At 32.9% G+C, this 27720-nt stretch overlaps 4 protein-coding genes and 2 long non-coding RNA genes across 8 annotated transcripts; 3 read left to right on the forward strand and 3 right to left on the reverse strand.

The window, feature by feature from the left end:
• Positions 1-630: 630 nt before the first annotated feature.
• Positions 631-1841, forward strand: LOC108823564 (36.4 kDa proline-rich protein). Its single transcript, XM_018596800.2, has 2 exons — positions 631-1466; positions 1644-1841. The coding sequence occupies exon 1, from the start codon at positions 663-665 to the stop codon at positions 1443-1445; it is 783 nt and encodes a 260-aa protein (XP_018452302.1). The 5' UTR covers positions 631-662; the 3' UTR covers positions 1446-1466; positions 1644-1841.
• Positions 1842-8342: 6501 nt separating this feature from the next.
• On the forward strand, positions 8343-11168 carry LOC108828628 (calmodulin-binding receptor-like cytoplasmic kinase 3). 2 transcript variants are annotated; one of them, XM_018602374.2, is made up of 8 exons: positions 8343-8643; positions 8754-9035; positions 9120-9299; positions 9446-9729; positions 9823-9988; positions 10068-10157; positions 10426-10724; positions 10791-11168. In XM_018602374.2, exons 2-8 carry the CDS (start codon positions 8756-8758, stop codon positions 11001-11003), a joined length of 1512 nt encoding a protein of 503 aa, XP_018457876.1. In that variant the 5' UTR covers positions 8343-8643; positions 8754-8755; the 3' UTR covers positions 11004-11168. The 2 variants fall into 2 exon arrangements, with proteins under 2 accessions (XP_018457876.1, XP_018457875.1); XM_018602373.2 differs by having other exon boundaries at positions 8344-8510.
• A 1919-nt stretch (positions 11169-13087) lies between these two features.
• Positions 13088-16161, forward strand: LOC108824363 (monogalactosyldiacylglycerol synthase 3, chloroplastic). The gene is made up of 8 exons (XM_018597774.2): positions 13088-13679; positions 14241-14413; positions 14543-14704; positions 14867-15008; positions 15098-15322; positions 15402-15464; positions 15560-15634; positions 15724-16161. The coding sequence occupies exons 1-8, from the start codon at positions 13356-13358 to the stop codon at positions 15964-15966; spliced, it is 1407 nt and encodes a 468-aa protein (XP_018453276.1). The 5' UTR covers positions 13088-13355; the 3' UTR covers positions 15967-16161.
• Positions 16162-18146: 1985 nt separating this feature from the next.
• On the reverse strand, positions 18147-27251 carry LOC108824158 (phosphopantothenoylcysteine decarboxylase subunit VHS3). 2 transcript variants are annotated; one of them, XM_018597530.2, is made up of 4 exons: positions 27171-27251; positions 26986-27092; positions 18794-18834; positions 18147-18713 (listed from the first exon to the last, which is right to left on the reverse strand). In XM_018597530.2, exons 2-4 carry the CDS (start codon positions 27088-27090, stop codon positions 18356-18358), a joined length of 504 nt encoding a protein of 167 aa, XP_018453032.1. In that variant the 5' UTR covers positions 27091-27092; positions 27171-27251; the 3' UTR covers positions 18147-18355. The 2 variants fall into 2 exon arrangements, with proteins under 2 accessions (XP_018453032.1, XP_018453031.1); XM_018597529.2 differs by having other exon boundaries at positions 26986-27200.
• LOC130499401 (uncharacterized) lies at positions 18842-21028 on the reverse strand. The gene is made up of 3 exons (XR_008938256.1): positions 20284-21028; positions 19909-19967; positions 18842-19338 (listed from the first exon to the last, which is right to left on the reverse strand). It is a non-coding gene; the product is annotated as an uncharacterized LOC130499401 (long non-coding RNA).
• On the reverse strand, positions 24856-26979 carry LOC130499400 (uncharacterized). The gene is made up of 3 exons (XR_008938255.1): positions 26092-26979; positions 25717-25775; positions 24856-25146 (listed from the first exon to the last, which is right to left on the reverse strand). It is a non-coding gene; the product is annotated as an uncharacterized LOC130499400 (long non-coding RNA).
• Positions 27252-27720: the final 469 nt, after the last annotated feature.

Raw genomic sequence — 27720 nt, forward strand, 5'->3', positions numbered from 1 at the left:
ATTTTTTTTACAAATGTTATAACTAATGTATCAATTTTTAATATCATACTAACTCATATTTATCTCTTTTTTTACTTTTAATTCAGAATTTTTTTTTCCAGATATTTTATACATAAATATAATTATACAAATTTTGGATTTGTTTAGATGATGTCCAATAAATATTGGGCATATATTTTATCGTAGACGCAAAAAAAAATATTCGATGTAATTAAACACATTGTTATTTCTCAAAATATTATATTAGTACATACATTGCAAATCATGTATAACATTTATAAATAAAATTAAAATTGACACCGTTCGGTCGAGTCGAGCGGGTCAAAATTTACGGTAGTTTGTATTTATAATGTTTATCTCTAAGTATCCGTAAAATTATTGTGCAACACTTAGTACTTTTAGTAAACCCAATCTAAATTAGCCGTGATAAGTTGACAAAAAAAAATTAGCCGTGAAAAAAAGAGAGGCGACATGTGATCATATATAGCGATGGGTCATCAATTGAATTTGTATTCTTATGATAAGTGCCAACCATGCTTATTTTGGGGCTTCTCTTCTTATTGCAGAAGTAGCCCCCATGTTCACGTGATCCCTTTTCTCCATTCTTGCCCTATATATTCATATTAACCTTTCTTATCTTTCCTCCATCCGCTCTTCTCAACATGAAGTCATCCAAACTCTCATCTATTTCTCTCTGTTTCATTCTCATTTGCATTATCTTCTTTCCTCAAAAATCCTTCTCATGTGGCTCCTGCAACCCCAGGAAGGGTGGAAAACACTCCACTAAACCCCCGGTGACCGTTCCGAAGTTACCTGTTCCTCCAGTGACCGTACCTAAGCTTCCAGTTCCTCCGGTGACAGTTCCTAAGCTACCTGTTCCTCCAGTCACCGTCCCAAAGCTACCTGTACCTCCCGTGACCGTCCCAGAACTACCACTTCCCCCGGTTGGAGGGCTACCCATTCCTCCGGTTGGGGGGCTACCCATACCTCCGGTTGGAGGGCTACCCATACCTCCGGTTGGAGGGTTACCCATACCTCCGGTTGGAGGGCTACCCACATTGCCACTGCCACCGTTGCCGATTGTGGGTCCTCTTCTTCCTCCAGGGACAACCCCTCCTAGTTCAGGAGGAAAAGATTGCCCTCCACCCCCGGGTAGCCATAAGTCCCCACCAGGCACTGGGAAGGCGACATGTCCAATAGACACGCTGAAGTTGGGGGCGTGTGTTGACTTGTTGGGAGGTTTAGTAAAGATAGGGTTAGGAGACCCAGCCGTTAACAAATGCTGTCCGATACTTAAAGGCCTCGCTGAAGTTGAAGCAGCAGCTTGTCTCTGCACTACACTTAAGCTTAAAGCTCTTAACCTTAAGCTGTACGTTCCAGTTGCTCTTCAGCTTCTTCTTACCTGTGGCAAAAACCCACCTCCGGGCTACACTTGCTCCATCTGAGAAATTTAGTCCAGTTAAAGGGTATGCTAATTTTTCTTTCCTTTAAATTAAAACTTCAATCTTCGCTAAGAAATTATATATTACCCACACGTGTTTAACCCAATTACTGAAGTACATTAATGTGCATGCAATTGTGTATGATAGTATTATATTGTATGATTTCATCACTAATGTTTATTTTGTTTTTGGGTTACGCAGATAACTTGGAGAAAAAAAAGTGAGAAGACAATGGCAGAGCTCTGGTTTTTCATTTCACGTGTATTAATCATGTCCAATCCTTTCCCTTTGATTCTTTCACATATCTATCCCTTCTGCTTGTATCGTTGTGGTTCTAGATTTATGATTCTTCTCTTGTATGAAAGTACGATTTGAAATTATTTATTTTTAACGAATGAATTGAGGTGTGTGAAAATATTATTGTAAAACAACAGGGAAACAAGAGAATGCAAGAGCAACCCATTTTGAGCTTCTACACACTAAAAGTAATCGTTTTAAATATTGACGATTAACTGATTAACAAATGATAAAAAAAACATTTCTTAAAAGGTAAATTGGGTCTATCAAATGAGATAACTTTCTCTCATGCAGCTCTCAGATCTTTTTACCTTTTTGAGTTATTTTTAATATGAAAAACCTAGTAAAAAAACTGTCAGTGCGCATAAAGTAAACTAGTTAATTTTTCGGTGCTTATGCCCGAATATAAATATTTATTAATATTTATTTTACTTTTACATAATTTATAACTTATGTTTTAATTAATATATATGATTTATTCTAGATGATATTATTTTATTTTAATTATGATTTATTATAAATGATATTATTTTATTTTAATTATATATGATTGTGGATATATAATATCTTGTTAGTTTAGTTATTATTTGAATATATTGGATAACATATATTTTTCCGAGTCAACCATAATATTTTTATTCTATAGATTAAAATTTGATTATTTGTTTTGCATTTAATTTGATTCTTGTCATAAACGGTAAATATATGTTGCTTTAGAGTCAGATAGTAAATAAAATAAAATATTAATCGATTCAAAGTTACATGAATGAAAATAACAATGATAATATTTTAAAACTTCATGCATATATATAACTAGATATGAGTCTGTTCGTTACAATAGATTTTGTTTAATATTTTAATTTAATAGAGAATATAAAATAACAAATCATTTATTATATTTTTATATAGTACATAGATGAATTGTTATCAACTTTGTACCTAGAGATAGTGAAAACACTATATTTAAAAGTTTAAATTGAATTCAATCTAAAATAAGAATTAGAATGAAATAATTAAAAAAATTAAAATTAAATAACGCCAATCGAGTCAATGATAACATTATACACTTTCTTATGTACTAAGTTAATGTCTTATTAAATAAGTTTTTAAATTTTTCTTTTTTCTAAGATTTGTTTAAAAAAATTATATTTTATAAATATTCTTTTTATTTAAAATTAAAAAATATTTACATTTCTGTTCAGGATTTTAGAAAAGGAGAATTGTTGTCATATAACCTTTTACAATTATATTCTCTTTAGAATTTCAGAAAAGGTAAATTGTTATCAAATAACTATTTCTAGTTACTAATAAAAATATTAAAATTACTATTTTTAAAATTTGTATCAATACTATTTTAAAACTTATTTTTAATTAAATAAGTTTTAGTATCATGTTCATCATCAAATTCTCTCCTAAAATATTATCAAACAATTTTTTACAATTTTCTTTTGGTTTTGACTTAAAAAATATGATACAAATCTCTTTTATTTAGGATTTTATTTCAAAGGAAAACAATTATCAAATATTTTTTACAGTTTTAGAGTCTTGGAAAATGAAATTAATATTACATAGGTGATGATTGTTTAAAAGGATTATATATTTTTTTTTTTTGGCTTTTAGTTTTTACAATTTGGTTTTTCATTTTTGGTTTTTCACTTTTGGTTTTGATTTTGCAGTAGATTTTAGATTTCTGAAAAACAAGATTGGTGGTTTAGATTTTAGTTTCTGGTTTCTGATTTTATTTTTTGAGTTTTGAATTATTTTATATCTTTTTTCTTCTATAATTGTATGAATGATTTATTTATTTTTAAGTATATACACTATTTTAAAAAACTTGACTTAAAATTTATTTTAAAATACTAAAATGACTAATAGAATATACCATACTTTCAATAAAATAATACAGATAAACTTTTAGCAACATATGTAAATTTACAATAAAGTAAATGTTAAAAATTAAGTTAATTTTATTGATATGTTTTTGAAAAATGTTCTTTATATAAATATAAATTAATTTTATTGACAAGTCTAGTTATATGTAAATTAATTGTCAATGTTCTTCTTTCTCACTGAACACAAATAATTGGTGAATTACTTGTAAATTATTTTCTATTATATTTTAATAAATATACTGATTTAAAATATAGTGCACACGGTGAATAGATTATTAGTTTGTGATTTGTATACATGTGTTTTGTAGATTAAATGTAGATTTTATATAGTAGATGTTTCTTTAAATTAATAATTTCCGCAAAATTAAAGAAAAAAAGTAGTGTTTGTAGTGAGCAAAAACCAGAAAATATGGATTCTAGCTTTTAAGCAAAAAACAATAAAACAAAGGGAAAACTAGTTTCCTTTAAAATTAGGAAATCTATTTTGCTAAAATCATGATTGGATAAAAATAGTGTTTAGAAAATCAAAAACTACTTTTACAATTATATTTTTGTCTAGGATTTAGAAAAATAAAATTACTATCAAATAATTATTTCTAGTTAATATTAAATATTTTTCAGAGTTGCCATTTTCAAAATTCGTTTTTTCAATATCACTAATATTTTCTACAGTTTTTATTGTTAATTAATTAACTTCTTAAAAAGAAATTATTTAAATAACTATTAGTATCATGTTGATCATTAAAAATTTAAAGTAAAATTACTATTAATTTTTCTCTGGTAAAAAGAAAAATAATTCTTATTTGGTTAAGATTAAAAAGGAAAAAATATTTTACAAATCTTTTTTATTTAGGCTTTTAATAAAAATATTTACTTTCACATAATCATAGGTTTTTATTGACACATTCACAACCTATATTTTTTTTATCACAATCATTTCGGTTGAAATATTTGAAGTTATTTTTTGTTTATAATTTTTAACACAAAATTATCTATTAAAATAAAGTTAGTTGATTATAAGAACAATAAGATTAATTTCGCAGTTTTATTTATTTAGACATTTAAAAAGGAAATATTTATTTTATAATTAGTTTTTCTTTAAGATTTTTATACAACTAGCTTATTTTTTATAAACAAATTTCTGTTTAATTAGTCATATTTTTTTATCTTATATGTACAAACACATATTCATCATATTTACACATACCCATGTACGAAAACAACATAATAATTAATAAATTATATTAGCATCATATGATATATTAATGATAATATAAAATTGAGTTATATCAAGAATTAAAAAAATTCTCATGTATTATTTTTCATGACAATGCTATTGTGTTTTGTAAAAATAATATGTGGAAACATAAAACTAAATATAGATGTGAAATATTCATTTTCATTTTAAAAAATCCTAAATAAATTTAAAAGAATATTTGGTAGCATTTTTATTTTAAAAATAATACTAAACAAAAAAAGAATTATTTCACATGTTTTAAGTCCTAAACAAAGGAGAATTGTAAAAGGTTATTTGAAAATAATTTTGATGATGAACATGATATTAAATTTTCTTATTAAAAATTAAATATAAGAATGGTAGTGATAGAAATTTTAAAATATTAATTTTAAAACTAATTGATAGTAATTTATTTTTTCAGAAATTCTACACAGAAAATAATTGTTAAAGATTCTATGATATTATTTTTTTCTAAAATCGTAAACAAAAAAATTGTAAAACAGTATACAGTAGTATTTTTCTTTTCCTTTTTTAAATTCTAAATAAAATGGACTTATGAAATAGAATGTTTTCCTTTTAAAAATCTTAACAAAATTGACAAATTTTTAATTTTATTTTATAGTAATCTTTTAAATATAATTGATGAAAAATCTTACTAAACCTATTTAATAAACAAAAATAAAATTAGGATATTGTCGTGATTAGTCTTTATATATGTTTAGTCATACCAAAGTCAAACACATGTTTGATATATATTTTCATGTTTGCTAATAAAATGATAATTATTACTGTCACTTTAACTGATATTTATATATGCTTGGTCAATACCAAATCAGACTTCATCGTCATATTATTACATTTTTGTTTTTAGTATATTGCTTTTATCTAGTTTATTTTAATTAAATTTTTATGATGGAAATATATATTAAAATAATGAATTGAGAAAATTATTTAATATAAGATAAGTTTCTTATATATGTGAAATATTTGCAGCTTTTTGTTATAATTTTGTAACATTTAATTATCTACTGAAAAATGAAAGTTATTTATCAATAAAAAGGAAAAAATATACTTTTACAATTTTTCTTTGTAAATATTTTTAAAAGGAATACTATTTATTTTATAGTTTGTATTTTACAATTTTTCTTTGTTAAGATAATAATTTTTAGTATCATGTTTATCATTAAAGTCTTAAAAGTAAAAAATTACTCTTAAATAAAAAAATTCATTTTTTGTCAGGATTTAAAAAGAAAAATAAAAGAAGTATTCTTTGGTTAAGATTTTAAAAGGAAAAATATATTTTACATATCTCTTTTATTTATGATTTTAGGATAAAAGAAGCTTTTTACATAATGGCAGGTTTTTTGAAATTATTTTTGGTTTATAATTTTTTTTAACCAAAAATTATCTATTAAAGGGAATTTATTTATTGATAATAAGAATAAAATTTCTTTTTACTATTTTACTTTATTAGACTTAAAAAGGAAAGTTACTTATTTTATAATTAGTTTTTCTTTAAGATTTCTCATTTTTCATTAACCAATTTGTAGGATAGTATATCATATAAAAAAAATATAATTCATTTTCTAAAATCTTAAAAAGAACCTTAGAGACTATTTTTGTAATGAATTTTTTTTTTTGTAAACCTCTTTTAAATTCTAAAAAAATAGAATTATATCATATTTTTGACATATGTCATAATCTTAAAAATTTATTGACACATGTCGATATTATGTTAATTAGCAAATTTGAAAAACCAAGCTTTATATATAATAAGATAAGTTATACAAAATAACTTAACTGAAATAATTTTTTAATATCTATATAATTTTATTTTAGAATTTCATATTTATTTATTAATATGTTGATTCATTCTATAATTTATATGTATAACAAATATTACAATAAATAATAGAGAAAATGACTTAGATAGTCTTACAGCAACATATTTTTCCCATTTTAGATCCTAAGGCCCAAAGTCACAAAATTGTTTTATTTAACAGGACAAGTTACCTTTTTATCCATTTCACTAATTCTCCAATTACATTAAAAACTATGATAAGACATGCGTCTTGCGCATGGTGAATGGTGAATTTTATATGAAAAGTATTTAAAAAATATTCTATGAAAAAAATAAAATTTATATTCTTGATTGAATTAATATTTTGGCTCTTAAACAATTTTTTAAAACTTTTTTTGTTAATTACATAATTTGTTTACTGATGAGCTGATCTCATTTTTAAAAAAATATTTTAGGTCAAAAATCACTTATCGCATAAAAACCTAACATTTAGGCCGAAAAATCTCATGCATACTATTTGGTTACAATGAACTATACCAGCTCAGTTTTATATCATGATTTAGCAATTTAAAATTAATTATGAATATAAGAAGTTTACGTGCACGTGCCAATCCAATATATCTTCAATATTTTTCTCCTTTTTATTTTGTTTTTTCACTTTGGTTATTGTTCGATTAAAATATTGATTTTAGAGTTTTTTTCTCATTTTGTTCTCTTGTTTGGCCTGAGATTTAAAATTATTAAAGAGATACATACTTAGGTTAAGATCTACGTCTTATGTATACTAAATATTTCACAGGTTTTCGAAATATGGTTGAAGTTTTTTTTTGTTTGTGGAGGAAAATCGTAAACTCATAAACCGATAGTTTCATAAAAATCCATATATATTTTTATGCTTTGTAATTTACATATAAAGTAGAATATTTTATTTTATAATATAGATGTAATTTACATATATACTTAAAATTCCATGTATACATTGTTATTTTATTTGTGCATAATATTATATTAAAATTTTTGTAACTTGATGCAATTTGATGTCATTGTATTATTCATATATTAACCTGTTGTTTTTGTTAGTTTATTTTAAAATGAAACAACATACTGAAAATTTATTTTTTTATTAGTTTTCTATGAATTATTTTTAATTTTATGATATTTTGTTTTTTTTTAATTGAACTCTCAAATTTTTTATTTTTGACTAAACTAAATAAGGTAATACTATATTTACAAATTGTTTTATATAATATATATACTATATATTTCAGTTTGTGTTTTTATTATCACCACAAAGAAATAATAACCAATGTAATTAATTAATTTAAATTTATTTTAAACGTAATGGCAAAATCCATAAATAAAAAAATACAAAAATATTTAATTTATTGTAAATGTAATGGTTAAATGTATAAATAAATTAAATTATTTATCTGATATCTATGTTTCCACACTATTATTATTTATATATTATCTATTTTCATTTGTATATTATCTATATTTTCAAACAACAACAAAAAGTAGTTCAGTTTTAACAATATCAGAGATATAAAATATAGATGGTGGGAGTAATAGTCAAGCCTTGTTCAATGATTTAATTGGTGTTTTTCGGTTTCCTTTTTTTCAATTTATCAGCGCTGTTGTTACCGTCACCTCATTGTAAAAAGGAAAAAAAAATCAGACATAGCACGAATTTTCCCGACACGGAAGGAAAAAAAAACAGACGAATCTTCAAAAAAGTTTCTACATGAGTCCTTCATTAGCCAAACACGTTTTTGCTAACAGAGGAGGAAAGTGCTTTCTTAATTCAAAGTAGTACTGTACAGTCAAGTCAAAGCTACAAGGTTTGGTCTGGTCTTCTCCCCCTCAACTTTTCTGGGTTTCTTGAAATTGATCTGCCTTAACATGTTCGGGTCAAAAGGTTCTTGGTATCGCAATCTTGATTTTCGTTTTCTAGTAAACCTTTGAACCCAGAAGGTCAGGTTTTAGAGTTTAGTTTTTGTTTTTTTCTTTTTGCTCCGATCTTTGCCATGGTTTAATTGGGTTATTGAGTCTGAGTCTTGTGTATTGAGTGTTTTGTTGATCAGTTATGGGTGGAAATGATTGGAGCTTCACAAGATTGGCGTTTACTGCTTTGGTAATGTTATTATTGCATCCCAAGGAAACTTGTGCATCGTCATCATCCTTTGTTGGCTCAACTGTTTGTCAATCCGATCATTTTGCCTACAAAAAGCTTTATCAACGAGGGAGTTCATTCACAGTTAACGGGAATCCAGTGGACAGAATCCACTTTTGCGAAGCCATACGGATTCACAAAGCCAAAGGTTGTGTCCTTGGGGACTCTTTTAGAGACTCGTGCTATCTACTAGGTATGCGGAGAATTGTTTTGTTAAGCTCTTATTGTCACCATCCTTGCTTCATTAATTGAACTGCTTCTTCTTTTCTCAATGCAGGGAGAAGGTTTTTGGAAGAAAAACATACTGAAACAAATGAGGCTGAATCAAAAAACCATGTGAAAGTCAGCTTGGCAGCAAGCGGGTTTCTTCTCTTCTGTTGTGCGATATGTTGTCCTTGCTTCCATAAGGAGAGGAAAGCAAATACTCACGAAGTACTACCCAAGGAATCTAACTCAGGTGACCCCCAATATAGAGAGATATTTTAAATATGTTTCAGTACCTTATTAGTGGTATGAGATCAGTATTTATTTTTATTTTTTTAATATTTGCTAAAATGTTGAGCTACATGTTAACGTTGAGGTTCATATACATACTTATGGCAGTGCACCAAGTTTCCTCTTTTGAAATGAGCCCTTCGTCTGATAAGATTCCCCCAAGTCCATTCCGGGCACCACCAAGTCCGTCCCGGGTACCTCAAAGCCCATCTAGATATGCCATGTCCCCAAGACCTAGCAGGATGGGACCCTTGAATCTGACCATGAGTCAAATTCAAGCGGCAACTCACAATTTCTCGGACGACAATCAAATCGGTGAAGGAGGGTTTGGGATAGTCTATAAGGGAATTTTAGAGGATCGCCAGGTGGTTGCTATTAAACGAGCCAAAAAGGTATTTTGTTTGATAGTTGTTCAGTTACAACTTTTCTTTGTATGCAATCTGAGTAAGCAAATGTTACTTAAATCGAAAACTTGACACTTGCAGGAACACTTTGAGAATCTGCGAAAGGAATTCAAAAGTGAAGTTGATCTTTTGTCGAAAATAGGGCATCGGAACCTAGTAAAGCTACTTGGTTATGTTGACAAAGGAGACGAGCGACTTATCATAACCGAGTATGTCCGAAATGGTACACTCCGGGATCACTTGGATGGTAAGAACTTGTTTCACATTGTTGTTTTGCAGCTATATAAGAACATATATGAATAAACAAATATTTTTTTGAACGGCAGGTACTCGTGGAAGCACTCTCAATTTCAATCAGAGGTTGGAGATCGTGATTGATGTTTGCCATGGATTGACTTATCTCCATTCTTATGCAGGTAAGATAATACATACAGTAAAACCTCTATAAATTAATAATGTTGAGACTACACCAAAACTATAATTTTTTATTAATTTATAAATATTATTAATTTATCGAAATACTAATTAAGCCAAAAATTCAATTTGGAACTATGAAATTATATTAATGAATAGAGATATTAATCTATCGATTATTAATTTAAAGAGGTTATACTCTATATAGTAAACTTTGTTTTGAGATTAGATTTGACTTAATTGTTTTTTTGTCATTTAAAAAAAAAACAGAAAGACAGATAATACACCGTGACATAAAATCATCCAACATTCTCCTCACGGATGGCATGAGAGCCAAAGTGGCAGACTTTGGGTTTGCAAGAGGCGGTCCATCTGACTCTAACCAGACCCACATTTTGACCCAAGTGAAAGGAACAGTTGGTTATCTTGATCCTGAGTACATGAGGACTTACCAGCTTACCGCCAAAAGCGATGTTTACTCGTTTGGGATTTTGCTTGTGGAGATTCTCACAGGCCGTCGCCCCGTGGAGGCCAAGAAACCTCATGATGAGAGGATTACGGTTCGATGGGTAAGTTTTTTCTCCATCTTGCATCTCCTTTTGGGGCAAAGATTAATTTATAAATTCTGGTGACAGGCATTTGACAAGTACAATGAAGGCAAAGTGCTTGAACTGGTGGATCCAAAGGCCAGGGAGCGAGTAGACGAGAAGATACTAAAGAAGATGTTCAGTTTGGCTTTTCAGTGTGCTGCTCCGACACGTAAAGAGCGACCGGACATGGAAGCTGTTGGGAAGCAGCTTTGGGCCATAAGATCCACTTATCTTAGGCGATCGGTGGAACAAAAATAGTTAATTGCTCCCTCCACACTTCCACTACGCAAATATTTTAGTCTCTCTTGTTAGATAATATTTACCTCTTTTACATTTTGCTTTCACACCGTTTCTTCTACTTTACTTCCCACACTGGGTTTTTACGTTCCGAAAGTTTATTGATATTCAGCTTAAAAATGAGTATATGACATTCCAACAAAAGTAATATAGACTACAAGATGATTATGTACTTCAGAATTTGAGTTATATGCATATTTAGGTAAACTTTACTGAATAAGTATAATATCTTCATAAATATGTAAAATATCTTTACAAAATTTGGGAACACATTCATAAATGTAATGTGTATTTAAAAATACATTCTTAAGTGTATATTTAGGATCGTTTGGTACGCAGTGCCAGACAGCAATCGTTTTTCGTCGTTCACATGGATGCAGAGTTCCCAGTTTGGTTCGCAGAGTCTATATGAGTCTGTGCTTGTTGATGACAAAAAAAAAAAGTGTATATTTAGGAAGACTTTCATGAAAAAATATTGATGAATATTTGAATACATTACTGAAGTTTAATTATATATATACTAGGTGATTCTCCCGTGGTCATGCACAGAAATAAAAATATACAAAATAAGTATATATAATATTAAAAATACTTTTTTTTGGTTTTTTTATAGGTTTCAAATAATTTTGTAATTTGTATGTATGATACAAAAAAATGGTATGAAGTATATTTATGTTTCCATCTTATTTAGATATGTAATTTCAAATATAATATGTTATATTAGTTTAACTATTTGTATGTTGATTTGTTTCTATTATTTTAAATTGACGATGCTTTTTTAAATCATGTTAAAATTGGCTTATTAGTAGGTAGTTAAATTTATCTTCTTATATTTATAAATATATTTTATAAAGGTTTTTATAGTTTTATATCTTGTTTTAAAAATAGAAAACAGAAATATTAAATCAGATATGCATTAATAAACATAAATTGTAATATTTTAAAAACTAATGCACACGCATATATATATATATATATAATAGATAAATCATAATAATTTGTTGATTTAACTGTTCATATTTTTGGTTATAATTAGACTAAAGTAAGAATAATATTGTTAATTATATTTTGTTTAGTTTTTCTTAGGTTGATAAATAATTGTTTCTATAATTTTCTATATGTAATTTATGATAAAATATATGTCTATATTTTTAAAATTGATAAATATTTATTTTTGTATCTTTTTGGAAAAATATAAATATAAATAAAAATAAATTATCTATCTTTTCATATTTTATAAATATTACTTGTATATTGTATGTGATATTGTTAAAAAGGAAGTTCAAGCTTTTTGAAGAAAAAATTCAAGTTAAAAAGCTAATTAAACTTTTATTACAAAGAGAAACAAAATAATTATCAATAGTCGTATTTAGGTATAATTTTAATTCATTAAGTTTATCTATGTAATTATTTTTTGTGAAACATATGAAATTAGATGATGAGTTTATTTTCTTAAAAAATAATCATTTTATTTAAAAATTAGAGTAAAATGTTATTATCTTATAAATTAGAGTAAAATTAGAGTAAGATGTTTTTAGAAATTTAAAAATTTAATTAGATAAATATGTATATGCGTATTTATATTTATTATAAATACAAATAATATTATTTACACCAAAATAAAATAGTAAAAAAAATTAAAATTTAATTTCAAAATATTTTCATTTTTCTATAAAATTAGAAATAAAAGATAAAAAGTGTATATGTATTATTCTCAGAAATATCACAAAACTGAATAAATACGAAGATCTTCTGCGATAGCTTAGAGCTTTCAGGCAATTAGGACATGGTCTTTGATTCATTTTATTAATTTGTCTGAAGTAAGTTTAATTTCCACCTGTAAAATATCATTTTCTGAAGAGTATACTATTTAATAAAAAAAACAAAAGGAGTATCCATGTCATTACATTGTTTTTTAAATAACCAATAGAAAAAGTCAAGTTGTTTAAAAAACTTATGATACAACCAAAGATCCGAATCTTCATATCCGAAGATTCCAAAACGAAAGGTAGATCCGACGGCTACAGGCTTGCATTATTCCCCTCTCTTCCACAACATTAAACCGCACTTAACACAATAAAGACACGAAATATAAAAAGCAGAAGCAATACTATAGGAACAAAATTGAAAGGGAATATTTTCAGCATCATTCCTCAAAATAATTTCATTATTGTTCAAGGCAACAACTGGGTCTTCCATGTTTTTCTCTTCACTTCAAAAAATTTAAAACCCCCCCAAAGATAAAGAGAATACATAAAGACCACCAACCAGCCCACACAAACTACAACCATCGTTCTTGAACATCAAATAGAGATGATGAAAGTGGCTTCGCCTCGTGCAGAGAATGATTCAATCACGCAGAAAGTTTTCAGGCGAGTCTACAGTAATTTTAGTTTCTCGACGGTCGACGATGACTACAACCATAATCGTTGGAGATCAAGATCAGGTGATTACGGGAAGGAGAGTTTGAGGAAGAGAGGGTTTGAAGAAAAAGAACAAGTTATGGAGATGGAGCAGATGGGAGCTGAGAGGATCAAAACTGTTCTTATTCTGATGAGTGATACCGGCGGTGGCCACCGTGCATCCGCTGAGGCTATACGTGACGCCTTCAATATCGAATTCGGAGATGACTACCGGGTAAATATATTTTTATTTATTTTGTTATGACGTAATTATATTATTTTTCTTCTTTCTCTTTACCTTGACTCAAACGCATCGGTGGAGCCGATATGTTACTTCTTCGATTATATGAACCACAAATCTAATTTGAAGAACAAAATTATTTTGAACGGTTAATAAAGAAAATTTCAAATCTGATATATACATACATATATATATATTTAAATATCAAATTACACCAAGAAGAGTTTGATTCGTAACTGAAATACCAATGAGTTTTAGCAAAAAATAAAATAAAAACTGCAATACCAATGAATCTCAGCCGTCAAAATTAAAAACATCGCAATGCCCACTTTAATTTTGAAAAAAAAAACATAAACAAATACTATCTACTTGGAAGATTTGTAGCCTAGTATTGGATCTTGGCGTTTGCCAGGTTGGCGGAGATACAAGAATGATGTCAACATTAGGTGTTTTAAAAACCTGTCCCACGTTCTTTACTCATTTTTTGTTGTTGTTAATAATTGCACCACTTATGTTTCTAGCTCGGAAGTAATGTTTTACTATTATTTATTACAGATAATCATAAAAGACGTTTGGAAGGAATACACGGGATGGCCACTGAACGACATGGAGAGACAGTACAAGTTCATGGTGAAACATGTTGGTCTTTGGTCAGTCGCGTTTCATGGTACCTCTCCCAAATGGATTCACAGAAGTTATCTCAGTGCTCTTGCCGCCTATTATGCCAAGTACATGTTAACCCTATATATTTGTCATTTTTCATCTTATCCTTTAGTTTCATTAGATGTAATATTTACATCATTAGATGTATTTATATACAATATAATTAAGTTCTTATTTTATTTTGTGGTGTAAAGAGAAATAGAGGCTGGTTTAATGGAGTATAAACCCGACATTATTATTAGCGTACATCCTTTGATGCAACACATCCCATTGTGGGTAATGAAAAGGCAAGGACTTCAAAAGAAAGTCATTTTCGTGACGGTTATCACTGATCTGAACACTTGCCACCGTACATGGTAAGATGGTATCTAATATATCTACACGAAATAAATGAAAAAAAAAAGACTATGCTCGGGTCAAGTCTCTTGTTTGTATTTTATATTATAGATAAGTATAATTTTAATTAGTGCAAACATTTAAATTTAAAATAGTAGCTCAAAATGAAAATATTTAATCAGGTTCCATCATGGAGTCAGCAGATGTTACTGCCCATCCAAAGAGGTTGCAAAGAGAGCATTAGTAGATGGTCTTGGAGACTCTCAGATTCGTGTCTTTGGCTTACCTGTCCGCCCATCATTCCCACGCACTATTATCTGCAAGGTAAGATTAGTCCAGTTTATACCACTTAGAGTTTTGGTTTTTTTCAAACATTTGGAAGATCAACCAAATGTATTATATTGTTTTGTTAGGATGATCTAAGGAAAGAGCTTGAGATAGATTCAAATTTACCTGCGGTTCTGTTAATGGGAGGTGGTGAAGGAATGGGTCCGGTTCAGAAAACCGCTCAAGCCCTCGGAGATTCTTTATATGACTCTAAAGAAAGAAAGACAATAGGACAACTGATAGTAATATGCGGCCGGAACAAAACCCTTGCCTCTGCATTAGCATCGCATGAATGGAAGATTCCAATCAAGGTAGTCTATAAAATGTGAATTTTTATTAGTACTTGTAGAAAGGATAGGTAACTTATATTATGATGTTTATACTTCACAGATTCGTGGGTTTGAGACACAAATGGAGAAATGGATGGGAGCTTGTGATTGCATCATTACAAAGGTTAGCCATATCTTTAAATCCTCCATCCCCTATTATCACTCATGTTCTTATTTAGAAAAGCCTTAAATTTGACAAGTATTTATCACACCAAACAGGCCGGTCCAGGTACAATTGCAGAAGCATTGATTTGCGGCCTCCCAATTATCCTCAATGACTATATTCCCGGACAGGTACATTTACATTTTTAGCTTTACCCTTGAAATTATTTTGCCATATCATTAAATCCACAAACTAACTCGTGTGAATGTAACTATCAAAGGAAAAAGGCAATGTGCCGTATGTTGTGGACAATGGGGCTGGGATTTTCACTCGAAGTCCTAAAGAAACAGCGAAAACTGTGGCTGGATGGTTCAGTAGCAAGAAAAACGAATTACATAAAATGTCAGAGAATGCTCTTAAGTTGGCGCAGCCTGAGGCAGTGTTCGACATTGTTAAGGATATACACCATCTATCTCAACAGCAGCAACAACGTATTCAACTTCATAATGATTATTCCTACTGACTATTTCTACTTTAGCCTTCATATTCCTCTTATTTCATGAAGTGTTATGCTTGTATATTGTCTAGTGCACTGTCATTCTTTGAGCATCTTTTGTAATATTTATATATGCATTGTCATTCTTTGATCAATCTTTGTAATATCTATCACCTTTAAATTTATTTTTAATGTGCTGAACAAGAAAAAGTCTGATAAAAATATTGTTGGGTGTAAATGGATTTTCACTATTAAGTACAATTATGATGGTACAAATTAGATGTATAATTTTGCTTAGTAGCAAACGGGCTCACTTAACAAAGGGGAGTCGACTTCAATGAGACTTTTTTTCGATTGTTGAACTTAGGGCTGTGCAATCGGGGTACCATTCGGGTGTCAGTTCTATTTAAATCGGGATCAGGTTTTCATGGTTACCGAAAACCAGTCCCATTCAGATAATTTAAAATTTCGATTCGGGATCGGTTCGTATGCTCTTCGTTTCGGGTCGGATTTGGTAAATTATTTTGGTATTAGTATAACCCGAAATACTATCGGTTTAGGTTTCAAATAGACTTTCAGTTCTTGAGTATATCGTTTCTACTAAATGTAACCAATAAAAATCTACATAAATGGTATTTTACAATAAAAAATAAGTAAGTAAAAGCATCAATTTCGTCAAAACAACTATGAAATGATGTAAATTTGAAACGAAAGCCAAGCATCTTTATTGATATAAATCAAATAAAATAAATGAGTGAATTCAATGAAACCTAAAGCCAAAACAAAAACCAGATGAGAAACATATTATTCAATGAAATCAAAAACCAAAAACTTAAATAAAAATTCAAGCTTCAAGTGCAAGCACCATTGTCAACCTTCAACCACGAACTTTCAAATTTCAATTTTCAAGACATAAGTAAAATCGATTCTTTGATTTTAAAATACTTGATTTGTATATATTTTGTTACCAAAATATAAGTAAAATCGATTCAAAAATAAAAAATGAACATCAACCTTGATAATTCAAAATTAGATAAAACATTAAACATATTTATCGATAGGAACAAAACCAAATAAATGAAAGCATAAAACGAAAATCAATTTCTCATTAAATGAGAAACATTGTTCAATGAAACAAAACCAAAATATAAAAACTTCAAACTTCAACGGTCACCTTCAACCATCAAATTTCATCTTATAGAACCACCAACCTTTATGTTATAGATAATAATTTAGATGTTCAATATATCTTAGTGTATTTTGGATACATATTAGGAATTGAGATCATGTTTGGTACAAGATCTTTTCGGGGTTTTGAATGTTTCGAGTTCTATCGGATATCCACTTAAATTTGGGTTCGGTTCGGATAATACTCATAACCCAAAATACCATAAAACAAGATCCATTCGGTATTTATATCGGGTTCGGATCGGTTCGGATTTATTTTTATCGGATCGGGATCGGTTCGGATTTTCGGGTTCGGTTTATTTGCCCAACCCTATTTGAACTGACAAGTGTAACACTAATGTTGGGAGCTGCTTCGAAAGGCTGCACAATGACTCAAATAGTCGCTTTCTCCACAATAAGCTTGATGAAGCTCTTGTTAAGGATACACAATCAATGACACTTACTATTGCAATATTCTCCTCTTCCAAATATGGAACATTTTGTAGTTACGTTATTCTAGTGTCTCTTAACTCTTTATATATTGTATCGGGAAAGTCACGAAAAAACTATGAAATTGGTAAAACTTTGCACTTAAATTCAACTGCTAATATTTAAATAATCGAATTTGTTTCAATAACATATTAAACATCGAACTAATGAACACGTCAAAAATTGTGACTGACTACTGTTTATTAGCAGGTAAAGTTTGGTGATGTGATAATTTTTTTTTAAAAATAATTATTTTAATTAATAAATACAAATAAAATTAGATAAAAAACACAATATAAATTTTTAAAATTGATACAAATTCAGAAAAATCAAGAAAAATAAAATAACACCACTTTACTACACCAGTTTAGTCTTGAAATGTAAAATTTTCTAAGAGGTATAAAGGTTTCAAGTCCATCAGTGAATAACACCACTTTTAGACTTTTACCAATGCTCTTATGTGAGGGACAACATAAGATGAACATAGTATAGTGCTAGGGGCGTTTCCTTCTAAACATTAGCAACAATGGAAAGAAAAACAACAAAGAAAATGTTAAGCACGGCGAATCATAGTCATAGGTAGACGCAAAAACAAAAAGAAGAGACCAACAGTCTACACAGAGAAGATAACTAAATCCAAGTTGAAAAGTCACACCCGACAACAGATAGTACACAACATGAAGCATAAGTTTCCCTACACTACTTAAACACACACGTATGGTCCTCTTCAAGTCTTTAACACTCTCCTCTTTCTCATGTTTCATTTTCTCTTCTTAGCAGGCGGCTGGCGGACATCTTCATCCTCATCATCCTCATCCTCATCTTCGTCGTCCTCATCTCCATCATCATCATCTTCATCGTCATCTTCACTCTCATCACCGTCGTTATCATCATCGTCATTATCATCCTTACCTCCTCCACCATTGGTCACGGGGTCATCCTCCGGATCACCTTCCTCTCCTTCATCCCCTGAAAAATCTTCATCATTAGCATCATCATCATCATCATCGTCTTCATCAACGTTGTCTTCATCATCATCGTCATCATCATCAGAGTCACTGGCATCTTTGTTTTCCTCATCTCGGCGTCCTTTTTTGTAGCCCTCCTTCACAGAAAGCCTAGAGAAAAGACAAATTCAGATCTGCTAGAACAAGAAAAGAAAAGGAGGGGAAATAAAAGATGAGGCCCTTATGCCCACCTCTGATCTTCAGTAATCAACCCTATCAGCAAAGATTCTGCCTGCGATAGCACACAAAAAGATGAATGTGATAACTATGTAGTGTATTAATAATGCAAAGTTCAACGAGAACAAAAGTTAAAAAGGATGTATGAAAATGGCAAATGTCAATATAGCACATAACAAACAAACAGTGAAATCACAAAAGGAAACCTCAAAGGTACACAAAAAGTAACCAAAAGTCAATCTTAAAGGGTTTAAACTTTCTCAAAGGAAGTCTCTTCTTTGTGTGTTTGCTCTATCATAGAAAATCCAAGAAGAACACAAAAGTAAAATGTGACACCCGTCACTTTCTAACTAAATGGCCACATGTCAACCGACACCTCAACAAATAATAATGTGACACCAGTCTCCACAATATTGTGAACGACGGGCCACCAACCATAACACATAATACAAAAGGCCATACACCTAACTATACTCTCAGCCCATGCCCAAAATAAAATCCGAAGGAAGAGTCCAATAGCACCGAGTCCGTCCAAATATCACATTGATGCTTGTCTCACCTGAAATGGGGAAGAAAGAGGGGTGAGCGATAGGGGAATCGCTCAGTGAGGTATGGGATGCTACCCCGAAGTCCGTGGACCCGGTCATAACACTCTGAATAAAGATAATTTAAATCTAATACGTACAAGCACGGTACCTAAAGTACCCAAACAACAAACAATGGTCCTACGCGAGGTGCGCACTCGCTGCCCACTAACAGGCCAAAAATGTAACAACCACTCGAGATAGTGCTCGTACACCGCCCTCAGACGATTCATCGACACCTCCAGAATACGGTCCAGCCGGTCGACTGAACTGGCCGTACCCTCCACACAACATGACATACATGAACACCTTCCTGTAGCCGTCTACAAACAATTCTAACTAAATAAAGCATACAAGAATTTCATTAAGTGAAGCAATCAATGTTGAACCATCTAACAACCTATTTCCGGTTTAAGCAAAGAACCTAAATAACTAATCAAACAATGACAGACTCGATTTCACGCAGACAGAACATATTAAAAATAAATTATAATTATTCAAGGTCCTAAGCCGCATACGAGAAGAAGTTCGGGAATAGCCCTCACCTTAGAAAATGTAGAGAAGTGGTATCTATGAACTCCAGATGCTCAAATAGACTCCAAATCTGAAATCAGGGCGAAATTTCGGGTCAGAACGCCCTTCGAACGGATGAAAACGGGCCTGGTCAAAGTCTACGGAAAAGTCAACTCGCTGGTCAATGGTCAATCCGGTCAACCTTTGACCAGAAATCAATTTGACATAACCGACCGGTTTAGCCTAACCGATCAAACCGATTGAAATTAATTTAAACCAGGTCAAACCAGTCAACCGACCGGTTTACCGAGTCAACAGAGTTGACCCGCTGAGTTGACTCGGCCGAGTTGACCGAGTCACCAGCGAGTCACCGGCGACGGTCACCGGCGGTGACGGCGGAGGCTTACCGGCGGCAACGGCGGTCCGGCAGCGGAGAAGCGGTGTTCCGGCGGCGGCGACGGTGGCGAACTACGGCGGAGCAGCGGTGGTCCGGTGGTGCGTTGGCGATTTCCGGCGAAACTTCGGAGGGTGCGTACGGCTTCGTCCGAGCTCCGATTGCGGCGATTCTGGTGGCTACGGATTCGTCTCGACGAGAGGAACGCGATGGTGGTCTTGCATGCACGAAATTCGCGACGGTTAGAGAGTTATGGTCGATTTACTAAACGGACGAAACTAAGCTTGATTGCATGGTGGTTTCCGACAATTCTGGGCTGCGGTGAATGGTGGCGATGAGCTCAACTTGGTCTTGGCGTGCGGTGGCTCTGGTGACGAAATCAGGTGGTGCACTTTTCACCTCTTCTCTCTCTCGTTCTCTTTCTCTCTCTCTATCTCCAACTTCTATTTCTTTTTCTTCTTTTCTTGATGTTTCTGAGAAAACAAGGTGGTGAAGAGGCTTTTATACTCAAATTATTGAGCCCTTGTATAAGCGTTCGATCCTTAGCATGCTAACAATTTCTGTAACCGGAATTGGATCGTTACAATTCTCCCCCACTTAAAATGAATTCGTCCTCGAATTCGAGTTTTCTGTTTATTCCTCATTATCAACGTAACAAATCTCTGAATAATCCATATGCTATGTCTCTGAGGCCTCCTACAGAATCCCATCTCTTTTCCAACGAACTCTGACATACATAGTCGACAACCCATTAAATACTTTCACTTGACGATCTCTAATCTCCACTGGTTGATAAGATGCACACAATCTCTCGGAAGTCATCTGTTGGCTACCGTAAATTGAGCTCTGGCTCAATCACGATTTTTTTTTTTTTTTTTTTTTTTTTTTCAAAACAAACATATGAATCACATCTTAGAAGTCTGATATCTCTTCTTGATAAATCCAATCTTTAATCAACTGTTCCAATCCGCTCCACAATAGTAGTATATGGTCTTGAATACTTCGGTTTAATCTTCTTAACTTCTGAATCTTAGATCATCCCTGAAATTTCCTGATTTCGGGTGTACTCGATCGCTTACCTGAAGCTCTAGATTCTTGCGGCGCTTAACTATATTTCGCTGACGGTCATGTGAGTCGTAAGGTTGAACTCTTAAGCATTTCCATTTGCTCTACTCTCTTTTGAACCATTAATGATCCTATAACTTGTTGCTCCTCCACTTTTGTCCAAAAGTGGTGTACGGTGAGACTTACCATAAAGAGTTTCATATGGTGCCCACCTAATAGTCAAATGATAGCTGTGATTGCAACTGAAATGTGCGAGAGGTAGATGTCGTCGAGCTTCCTTCCCACTGAAAGACACAAGCCCTAAGCAATTCCACTAACATCTGAATGGTCTTCTATGTCTGACTGACTAACTGCGGGTGATAAATCGTACTCAAAAAAATATTGTCCTAATCGCCTTCTGAGAAATTCTCCAAAATGCAGACATAAACCTTGCTTCCCGATCTGATACAAAGCTGGCGAGAACTCCATGTAATACAACTGATTAGTTCTGTCTCTCTCTTTAATTATTAAGAAATGAACTTACTTGGTGAGTCTATCCAAGACTACACATGTGGTTTTTTTTTTTTTTTTTTTTTTTTTCACATGTAGTGGTCGACAATCCAGTAACAATAACCATATTCACCAAACCTTGTTTCCACTTTGATAAAAGCAAGCTCAACATAATAATGATAGGTAACTCATCCTCATACAGAATCATCTGGCATGTCTGGTGCTGCGATGCAATGTAGATACAACCTTTTTTTCATACTAGTCTGATGATAATAACACTTTATATCTTTGAATCCCTTAACGTTTTCCGGGTAGATAAGGAAATGCAAGTAGTGTGCTTGTTGTAAGATCCTTTTTCTTAACAGCTTATCGTCCAAAACACAAACTTGGTTTCAGTGCAAGTACCTTATGATCGAAACTGTAGAATAACCAAAACTCTCAAACCTGATCTGCTTAACCAAAGCTATATCGCTAACAATTGCTTGATGCATCCTCCACAATAATCTGCAAGTTTAGTGCTTCAAAACTAGTTGTATCCTCCTCTACTGAACTGAACATAATCCAAACTTGCAAGTATTCCAGTAAACTTTTGAACCTTCTTGTTTCCTAAGACATTGCTCATGTGCCTATTCCAGGCATTCACCACATGGTTGACCTTACCAAATGGCGCGTGATATCCAATCTGTAAACTGTTACCAACTCAAATTATATGTACTATCCAAGGTACAAGTTTTGAGTGAAACTATATTTTAGATTCTGATGATCCCAATGAACCTCAACTTCCTTTCCGCACAATTACTGTCTCCAGACTTTAATGCAAATATAATCGTTTCTAACTCCAAGTCGCACGTAGGATGATTAGCCTCGAAAAATATGACGACTGACCGCGGACATAAAACTTAGTACATTTCCCACTATGACAGTGACGGAAATAGGGATAACTCGGTGTTCCATACTAGCCCCTGCTTACTTCTGGGACTATGGTGCCCTCCTAGATTTAGTCTAATCTGCTAAAAGAAGTTCTTGTCTCCTTGCTAGACTTATCTCCTGATGAGTAGCTTTATCCACTGAATCTTCCAATCTGCAGTAATTGACGTAACAACATCTGGTGTGAAGCTCTACTCGCATCTCATCCAAAATTCTCTAATTAGTTCTCCTGCTGAAATGCCACCTCTAGAAAATCTTCAAAGTCTACTGATCCCAATCTCATATTCCTTGATAATCATGGTTCTTTGGTTTACATGCTCGATGGCGCTCTTCTTCCTACCCATAGCTTCTTCTGCAAGGTACTTCATGTCGACTCTCGGATAAATCTGCAAAGGTAAATTTATCATGTCCAATGTGACTCCATCGTACTCCTTTGCACCATACTAGCGCATCTCCACGCAAATACTGCATAATCAATCTAAGAAACAACTCTGATAAACACTCAATAAATCTCTAGCTTCCGCTTCAAACTCTTGTCCAAAACACATGCAACTGTAGTATCCATTGTTCCTCCAAAATGCTCCATATCCATGTTACTCATCCGACTCGATGCTTATGCAATGACTTGATCTTACTGCGTCAAATACAAAATCCGAAATGCTTAACATGCTCCTCTATACTCCAGAAATATATCAAGGTGTCGTCGATAAATACAATCACGCACTTATCCAAGTGCTGACGAAAGAATTTATACTTAATGTTCATGAATGATATCCAAGCATTAGTCTCTCCAAATGATATCATTACAAATTCATAATATCTACAACATGTACGGATGACCGTATTCCGTACACATTCTTCAGCTGTAACAATCTGATGGTATCCCGATGCCAAGTTAATCTTCGAAAACAGTGAATCTCCATGCAGCTTAATCCAATAACCCATCAAAACACGAAAGCAGTAAATATCCTTAATGGCTACATGTTCAAGCCTCTGTAGTCTATACAAATCATGAAAACTCTATATTCCTTCTTAACGATCAATACTGGCGCTCCCCACGTTGAAGTACTCGGCCTGGTAAAACTCCGGTCTGATTTATTTTCCATCTGTCTTTTCAGCTCGGCCATCTCTACTGGCACTAATCCGTATGGAACTTGTGAAACCGGTGCTATCCTTGGTTCCAACTCAATTGCAAAAACGTGTCTTCTATCCACTTATGGTCTTCCAAAATCCTCAAATACATCCTCATATTCAGCAATAACTAGAAAGTCATCCGACTAATGTCGTCCATCATCTTGAACCATCGAAATGGTCACCCAAAAATCCATTTGCATCTTCATCAATAACTCCTCAGCATAATGCAATAATAACAGCCTATACTCCAATAATCTGATCTCTTGCCCTCAGACAAATCAACAGTACTTGATACCATGATAATCAATCCACCTTAAGAAAGACATCATAAAACTCAGCTCCAACTCTGACGATTCTTGAATAACCCGACCTCTCCACGTACAACTAGTACAACTCCGATGAATATAATTAGCTCCCAATGTCTTATGCCAGTTTTCCAAACTGACACATCTCTGAAATGATAAACACAGCCAAAAACTAGCAAGCATGCCAAGTGTAACTCCAATATCAACACAACACAAGTTGCCACACCCTAATTCAAAAGCGATCTCCACGAGTTTATAACCCCTCCAAAATAATCACAATACTCGTACTCATACACAACACATGCCAACCAATGGCTCAAACCTCACATCACATAAAAATCATGTAACAAAAACTCGTGGGAGAATGGCTTGAAATCGGGTGGTGGCAGAAACGTCATATATCCACTCCTGGATAACCTCGGAATAATGGCAGATGAAACTGGTAAATCCTTTAGGCAATTTGACAAACTGTGACGGCACCCATCTGTTGAACATCTGGTAGATTTCTGTTAGCCGAAGGACAAATGACGATGATTTTACTCATCATCATAAAAAGAGACAATTGAGTTAGTAATAACTGGACAGAATGGTGCTAAAAGAATTTCCAAAAACTTTTTATTATTATTATATAGTATATAAAATATTTGAAAAACGTTGAAAACCGAATCCCCTGACCGCCATCCCGGGACGGAACCGGGACGGAACCTGGCTCTGATACCAAAAATTGTGACACCCGTCACTTTCTAACTAAATGGCCACATGTCAACCGACACCTCAACAAATAATAATGTGACACCAGTCTCCACAATATTGTGAACGACGGGCCACCAACCATAACACATAATACAAAAGGCCATATACCTAACTATACTCTCAGCCCATGCCCAAAATAAAATCCGAAGGAAGAGTCCAATAGCACCGAGTCCGTCCAAATATCACATTGATGCTTGTCTCACCTGAAATGGGGAAGAAAGAAGGGTGAGCGATAGGGGAATCGCTCAGTGAGGTATGAGATGCTACCCCGAAGTCCGTGGACCCGGTCATAACACTCTGAATAAAGATAATTTAAATCTAATACGTACAAGCACGGTACCTAAAGTACCCAAACAACAAACAATGGTCCTACGCGAGGTGCGCACTCGCTGCCCACTAACAGGCCAAAAATGTAACAACCACTCGAGATAGTGCTCGTACACCGCCCTCAGACGATTCATCGACACCTCCAGAATACGGTCCAGCCGGTCGACTGAACTGGCCGTACCCTCCACACAACATGACATACATGAACACCTTCCTGTAGCCGTCTACAAACAATTCTAACTAAATAAAGCATACAAGAATTTCATTAAGTGAAGCAATCAATGTTGAACCATCTAACAACCTATTTCCGGTTTAAGCAAAGAACCTAAATAACTAATCAAACAATGACAGACTCGATTTCACGCAGACAGAACATATTAAAAATAAATTATAATTATTCAAGGTCCTAAGCCGCATACGAGAAGAAGTTCGGGAATAGCCCTCACCTTAGAAAATGTAGAGAAGTGGTATCTATGAACTCCAGATGCTCAAATAGACTCCAAATCTGAAATCAGGGCGAAATTTCGGGTCAGAACGCCCTTCGAACGGATGAAAACGGGCCTGGTCAAAGTCTACGGAAAAGTCAACTCGCTGGTCAATGGTCAATCCGGTCAACCTTTGACCAGAAATCAATTTGACATAACCGACCGGTTTAGCCTAACCGATCAAACCGATTGAAATTAATTTAAACCAGGTCAAACCAGTCAACCGACCGGTTTACCGAGTCAACAGAGTTGACCCGCTGAGTTGACTCGGCCGAGTTGACCGAGTCACCAGCGAGTCACCGGCGACGGTCACCGGCGGTGACGGCGGAGGCTTACCGGCGGCAACGGCGGTCCGGCAGCGGAGAAGCGGTGTTCCGGCGGCGGCGACGGTGGCGAACTACGGCGGAGCAGCGGTGGTCCGGTGGTGCGTTGGCGATTTCCGGCGAAACTTCGGAGGGTGCGTACGGCTTCGTCCGAGCTCCGATTGCGGCGATTCTGGTGGCTACGGATTCGTCTCGACGAGAGGAACGCGATGGTGGTCTTGCATGCACGAAATTCGCGACGGTTAGAGAGTTATGGTCGATTTACTAAACGGACGAAACTAAGCTTGATTGCATGGTGGTTTCCGACAATTCTGGGCTGCGGTGAATGGTGGCGATGAGCTCAACTTGGTCTTGGCGTGCGGTGGCTCTGGTGACGAAATCAGGTGGTGCACTTTTCACCTCTTCTCTCTCTCGTTCTCTTTCTCTCTCTCTATCTCCAACTTCTATTTCTTTTTCTTCTTTTCTTGATGTTTCTGAGAAAACAAGGTGGTGAAGAGGCTTTTATACTCAAATTATTGAGCCCTTGTATAAGCGTTCGATCCTTAGCATGCTAACAATTTCTGTAACCGGAATTGGATCGTTACATAAAAAGTGAGAAGTTAACAGAGTTTTGACATTGTTAAAATCTGTTCATCCAACTTTAATTGTACAAAGACCCGTCTCGAACCAATTAAGACAGAAGTTAAAGTGTGTGTCTAAATTCAGACAACAAAATTTATCAAAGCCCAAACCGTATCCCTAAAGCAGAAATCTGAGTATGAAAATCAAATAAAACTTCGATTCAGGAACACAGAGACAGACATCTCCAGGATGGACGGTTTCAGTTTCGGCTTTGAATAAATGACAAATCCAACAACAGAACACAAAGTGAAATAAATCTCAGAAAAGTAAGGAAACTGTTGTATACCGCGAGGAGCAGACAAGCCAGATTCCTTCCAACGAGGAAGAGAAGCGTCTCAGTCCATGACTGTTGTCTCTGCGTCTCCATTGACCTGAGGGCAACCACTTCCATACCTACTCGAAAGGCCTTAAACTTCAACTAAAGTCTATGTGGGAGGAGACAGAGAGCGGATAAAAGGGAGTGAGGAAAACCTGAATAGCTTGGATCCGGTGAAGTACCCTAAATTTTCGTCCGTGTAGGGTTTTTGTATTTAAGGTTAGACTAAGAGTTTTTCTGCAAAAATAATAATTTTGAATAACAATTTTTTTTATTTTTTTTTTAAATTAGATTTCATTTTGACATTAGTATTTTTATGTTTTAACTTCATTTTTGAAAAAAAATATAAATTTAGTCAGGTAGTTTTGTTTCTTTATATTTAATTTAACTATTTCTGTTTAATTTAATTTAAATTTTAATAAAGTTATGATTACGTTTTTATAAAAATCATTTTGTTTATATCATATTAATTTAATTTAAAAAATAAATAAATTTGGATTTTTTCTGGTTTTTTTTTAAATATATTAAACTGGTTAAAGTAAATATGCTAATTAACCTAATGAACCGATAAATTTAAATAAATTTTAGTCATTTAACTATCAACAAAATTCTGATTGATTAGTTAGTGCTTTATTTATGTATTTTTAATGTATATTTTACAATTAATTTTTATTATATATATATACAAAATATAATATATAAGTT

The sequence above is a fragment of the Raphanus sativus genome, chromosome 9 (genome assembly GCF_000801105.2).
Source record: "Raphanus sativus cultivar WK10039 chromosome 9, ASM80110v3, whole genome shotgun sequence".
NCBI classification, from domain to species: domain Eukaryota; kingdom Viridiplantae; phylum Streptophyta; class Magnoliopsida; order Brassicales; family Brassicaceae; genus Raphanus; species Raphanus sativus.

Excerpts from the sequence above, each read along its gene's own strand:
- LOC108823564 (XM_018596800.2), top strand. The coding sequence starts at position 663 with ATGAAGTCATCCAAACTCTCATCTATTTCTCTCTGTTTCATTCTCATT.
- LOC108828628 (XM_018602374.2), top strand. The coding sequence starts at position 8,756 with ATGGGTGGAAATGATTGGAGCTTCACAAGATTGGCGTTTACTGCTTTG. Across the intron at positions 9,300-9,445 it reads ACCCAAGGAATCTAACTCAG|TGCACCAAGTTTCCTCTTTT; the intron begins GTGACCCCCAAT and ends TACTTATGGCAG. Across the intron at positions 10,725-10,790 it reads AGAGGATTACGGTTCGATGG|GCATTTGACAAGTACAATGA; the intron begins GTAAGTTTTTTC and ends TTCTGGTGACAG.
- LOC108824363 (XM_018597774.2), top strand. The coding sequence starts at position 13,356 with ATGATGAAAGTGGCTTCGCCTCGTGCAGAGAATGATTCAATCACGCAG. Across the intron at positions 13,680-14,240 it reads AATTCGGAGATGACTACCGG|ATAATCATAAAAGACGTTTG; the intron begins GTAAATATATTT and ends TATTTATTACAG. Across the intron at positions 15,009-15,097 it reads CACGCACTATTATCTGCAAG|GATGATCTAAGGAAAGAGCT; the intron begins GTAAGATTAGTC and ends TTGTTTTGTTAG.
- LOC108824158 (XM_018597530.2), bottom strand. The coding sequence starts at position 27,090 with ATGGAAGTGGTTGCCCTCAGGTCAATGGAGACGCAGAGACAACAGTCA. Across the intron at positions 18,835-26,985 it reads TGGCTTGTCTGCTCCTCGCG|GCAGAATCTTTGCTGATAGG; the intron begins GTATACAACAGT and ends GTGCTATCGCAG. Across the intron at positions 18,714-18,793 it reads TTGATTACTGAAGATCAGAG|GCTTTCTGTGAAGGAGGGCT; the intron begins GTGGGCATAAGG and ends TCTTTTCTCTAG.